Consider the following 5,215-nt stretch of genomic DNA (forward strand, 5'->3'; position numbering starts at 1 on the left):
GTTTTTTTAACATAGCTTGCCCGTTTCTGCTTAAACCAAAATTGTATTTTCCATTTCTTTCGCACAAAATACAGCAAAAAATACAAGAAAATAAAATAGTGTCATATAGGTATCAGAAGACTAGACACAGTTTAAGCGTATATGTATATAGATGTAAAAAAAACACAGATATTTTATGACAGATGTGTTTTTACATTAAGTAAAAATAGTTCAGATTGTGTTCACGTCTTGAGGTTTTTTTTGACAGCTTCTCATCTGCTATTTGTATTCGCGCGATATTCTTCAAGCGTTTGTAGGTTTTGTTAATTTTTCCCACAAAGTACCTAATTCAATTGATTCCACTAAAGGTTTTATGTTTAAAATCCAAAATCAAAATGAGTAAAAAACCTACGCGATCTATTAAAGATACAGAAGCACCACCAACTCCGGCAGCAAAAGCGCCGGCGCTTCGCAAAGTTATCTTTATTTCAAACCAACTTCTACAGGATTCTGAAAATGAACTAACACTGGAGTACTTTTACCATCCGGGAAAAGGTAAACCTGCGCTTTTCATAACAAAATCAAATACCGAACTATTGGAAGTAATAGAATTCTCTGAACCAAAACGCTGTTGGTTGATCAACGATGATGTTTGCTCAAATGGACGCATTTACATGACGACTCCATTTGATGTGACATTTCTTGCACTTCATCATTTGCGTTTACATTGTACGCAAAAAGCGTTAGCTTTAGAGGATATTGGAGAGCCAAATGACACATCTACATTGCGCCTTTTAAGAGAATTTGTGCGTCCAGACGAACATTTACGTTGCGTGGCTGATATAAAGAAAGCTACTGGAATGGTGTTTTACAAATATAATGCTAAAAGAACACTCGCTTGGCTGGCAATTAAAACGCGTCGTGTAGCTGTAAAGTTGCGTACCATTGGTGCACATTGTGGACAAAATTCGGTATCGCAAAATTATGTACGTGGTGAGCTTGTGGATGAAACTAAGGAAGAATCTGATATGGATTATTTGCGTATGGCATGCGATATAGTTGCCAATTATTTAGATTTAGATTTGCATGAAGAATTAAAGCAATACTTAGAAATTCCCGATGAGAAGCCATTAACATCCAAAAAGAATGAAGAAAATGGCAAAGTAGGAAAAAAGCGAAAATCTTTGCAACAACTTAATTCAAATGATAACAAAAAAATTAAAACAGATGCTACAAAAGAAAGCGCAACAGAGAAATTAAAAAACTCTGATCTATTGGAAGGCTCGCCTACCAATGGCGGGAGTAGGCCAAATAGTAGTTCGAGCGATCAGATAAGTCCTGCAAGTGTAGTTGAGGCGGTGCTAACACCATCACCCATAAAAAAGGAACGCATTTTGACAGCCAAGGAAAAATCATTGGCTAAAAGTGCTAAGGGCACAAAAAGCATTGCTTCATTCTTCAGTAAGAAGTAAAGCACTGACTAGTTATTTGTTTTATTGTACTCTGTTTATTTTTTACGAGATAACTTTAAAATCAAATTGTATATGATTATGTTTTTGTTTTAAGTACGTACCTAGTTGCAAAGTTAAATCATATGTATGTATGTACTATGGATATTCCTAAAATGTAGATACTAGGTAATTCTATACGACAGCATGACATTGCTAATACACGTCCAAAAATATCGAGAGAGGTGTCAAACGTCGCGCTTTGACATCGGTATTAATAATCCGAAACCGGAAAATAAAAATTTTAACTCGTTCAAAAGATATTAACGAAAAACCGAAAAACGGCCCGCGGGTCCCTCCGAAACCGGGGGTGAAATCCATAGCATTTTTGCGCAGAACACTTTTCTGCGTTTGCGGCCTTCGGCCGCGCTTATAAAAAATAACCCTGGGCTACGCCATGCCAAGTCCTGGTGTGTGGTATAACCGTGGCTACCGCCACGGTGATGTCCTTCTGGGTTCACAATTTTTTTGTGGGTACAAGTTACAACAACCCAGGGATGCACCTTAACGTTAAGCTAATCGTTTATCAAAAAATTTCCACCGTTTCCGTTGAAACACTTTGAAATATTATCGATAAAGAAATTATCAAGATAAATTGTATCTCGTTTTTAACCGAAACGAAAAGCTTTCGTTAACGTTAAAAACGTTAACAAAAACGTGATACTTTATGTTTGAATTGTGCTGGCAATGCTATAGCCATGGTGAAGCCGTAAGGTGGCAACAACGAGCGCACATACACACACAAACTATGTAATTTGTTTGTGTAATTCGTTGGTGGTAATGTCAAAAATACTCTGAGAAATGGTTGTACTGTCAAAATTCATGAGAAAAGTTGCAATCAGCTTGGATAATGCTTTCACCTTTAATGACTCCGCCATCAATCAGCTTTGCCAGCATAGTTTGAAATTAATAATCAACATAAACGATTTGATTTCGTTTTGATATGGCAGAAAACGAAACGAAATCATTTCGTTAATTTGACGATCTTAACGTTAATAAACGAAACGAAATGACTTCGTTTCGTTTATTAACGTTGATTATCGTAACGAAATGATATCGTTTCGTTGGTTAAGCATGCCTGCAACAACCACATGAAAATCGCCAAATTCAACTGCAAATATCTCCGGACAGAGATACATTTTTTTTCCGGTCTCGGATTATTGTTGTCGAGATTAATACGCGTCTTTTTGGGCGCGTATTAGCAGTGTCATGCTGTCGTATAGAATTACCGATACTATTAATGTTTCTATTTTAAGCAAAATAAAAAATGCGACAAAATGTTATCCTAATAAAAAGGTCATAACTTAAAAGTTCTGCTCCAAGAACCCGCCTCCTAAGATACGAAGCAGCTCAGTATACTTTTTTTAACAGATTTTGTCGAGAAACGTTCATGTAAACAAAGTTTTAAGTGACGACCTTTCTATTAGGATAGGTCGATATGCATTTTTTTTATAAATTTATATTGTAACGAATTTTGTTAAATTCCGCTTATTTGCAATCTTCTACCAACGTTCGTATCTCTAAACTGTAGAATAAAACACTCCAATATTCAATAATGCAAAATGGTCTTTATTAGATTACTTTGAAAACACTTATACTTCGCAACTGATAGCGTGCTTAAATCCAACTGATTGATTTTTATTCAGCTTTCGCTCCTTTTATAGTCTCTGCTGTCTCGTTCGCATACTTCTAGGCATTTCTTCTTCTAGAATTTACTACTTGTTTACCAGCTATAAACTACAGATGCACGATTATAGCTTCTCGCATAGCCATATGCGCTTGTATATGTGAGTGATACTTATGATATATGTATGCATGTGTTTGTGCGTTTCTCTCCGCTGCTTGTATGGACATATGTGTAGACAGAATGATTGATTTGTTTATGTGCATAGAAGTCACTGCTTAGTATCGGCTTAGAGATGATAGTATCAGTTAGTGTTGCTAATATTCGTCACAATATTATTTAAATACAGTGGGCGGCATATTATTTTTTGGCTAGGAAGATCTCGGTTTTGTGTTGTTGTTGCAGCGATAAGGTTGCTCCCCGAAGATTTTGGGGAGTGTTATCGATGTGATGGTCCTTTGCCGGATACAGATCCGGTACGCTCCGGTACCATAGCACCATTAAGGTGCTAGCCCGACCATCTCGGGAACGATTTATGTGGCCACATTAAACCTTCAGGCCATTCCCTCCCTCCCCACTCCTAAGTTCCATGAGGAGCTTGGGGTCGCCAGAGCCTCGTCTGTTAGTGAAACAGGATTCACCGCGGATAGGTGAGGTTGACAATTGGGTTTGGATAAGCTATGTATATATTGCGCTGGCAACCTGAAGGGTTGCGCTACACAGCTCCTTGAATCTGGTATTTTAGTCGCCTCTTACGACAGGCATACCTACCGCGAGTATATTCTGATCCCCTAACCCGCTGGGGCTCGGTTTTGTGTCAAGTGTTACTATTGAAATCTTGACGACAAATTTTCTTTCCCCCATAATGAAGATTACAATCCTTCGTCTCAATATGATAGAGAAAAGTCATATCCTAATATTCATAAAAAATTTAAAAAATGGTTTATTAAGCTTTTTAAAATGACATTTCTTTACGAATGTTCCAATTATAAGTGCTTTATAAACCTACTTTTTATGAATAACGGAGTCAGTGTTGTAAATATGCCTATCGGGAGAAATTGTATACGCCTGTCTAAGGAGGGATTAATTCCGAGACAAATCTCACTGCGTTGAAATCTTTAACCATTTATTATATGCACAGCCCGCAAATTCCAGCTTTCGCTAACGGTAAAACTCCATCGCCAAAAATATTTAACACAGTATCTAGTGCGCAGAAAAGTATGCAACATTTAGTATCATATGGTCATAAGGAATAATCGCCTAAGCCCAATGTCAAAGTATAAGAGTTAGGCTGTTATTCCTTGTGACCGTGTTGTACTAAATGTTGCATGCTTTTCTGCGCACTAGTTACTGTTTTAGATACTTTTTCGCGATGGAGTTTTAGCGATAGAGTATTTCGGAATTTGGGGGCTGTGTTTGCACAAATGACCATGATACAAAGAATTGATTTTAACACGGGAGTAACGGAGCACTCAGCCACAAAAATTGACCTACTATTTTCCAATAATGACCAGATCAAAATTGAATGTGCCAGCGAATATAAAATAACTGATCATGAGACAATCTGCTTTCAAATACCTACTACAAAATATTGCAGGATGAGAAAATATGCTAATGCCGTCTGTTGGAAGAACTACAGCGCGGAGAAACTGATAAATCTGCTGCGGATATGTGATATAAGTTCTATATCTAATATAGTAATTGAAAATAGGGTTCAGGCTTTGAATATCTTGTCTGAAGCCGTGCAAACGTTGACTACGAGAAGAGGATCAATATACAATTGCGAAATAAGTGGTACGACCGTGAACTAACAGTACTACGTAAAAGAAAATTTGAATTATATAAAATTGTGATTAGCACAGGTCATTGGGGTGATTATAATGCCGTTAAAAAATATATAAAAAACTATAATACTTAAAAAGAAGAAATACATGGAAAATCAAGTGATTATTAATAAAAGAAATATGAAATCCATGTGAAAATGTTTGAAAGATCCTGTGGAACTTGCATACAATAAAGAGCATATTAAAAAAATAGTATTTAACGGTGAATGTCTAGAAAATAGCAACGATATAGTTGATGTTTTGAATTGTTATTTTGTTCA

The 5,215-nt window shown here is 36.5% G+C and overlaps 1 protein-coding gene across 1 annotated transcript; it reads left to right on the top strand.

Annotated features, from left to right (window-relative positions):
- Positions 1-270: 270 nt before the first annotated feature.
- LOC137247137 (ribonuclease H2 subunit B) lies at positions 271-3,050 on the top strand. Its single transcript, XM_067778214.1, has one exon. The coding sequence runs from the start codon at positions 375-377 to the stop codon at positions 1,449-1,451; it is 1,077 nt and encodes a 358-aa protein (XP_067634315.1). The 5' UTR covers positions 271-374; the 3' UTR covers positions 1,452-3,050.
- The last annotated feature ends 2,165 nt before the right edge of the window (positions 3,051-5,215 follow it).

The sequence above is a fragment of the Eurosta solidaginis genome, chromosome 3, assembly GCF_040869045.1.
Source record: "Eurosta solidaginis isolate ZX-2024a chromosome 3, ASM4086904v1, whole genome shotgun sequence".
Lineage (NCBI taxonomy): Eukaryota > Metazoa > Arthropoda > Insecta > Diptera > Tephritidae > Eurosta > Eurosta solidaginis.

Coding starts and splice junctions, on each gene's coding strand:
- LOC137247137 (XM_067778214.1), top strand. CDS start 375: ATGAGTAAAAAACCTACGCGATCTATTAAAGATACAGAAGCACCACCA.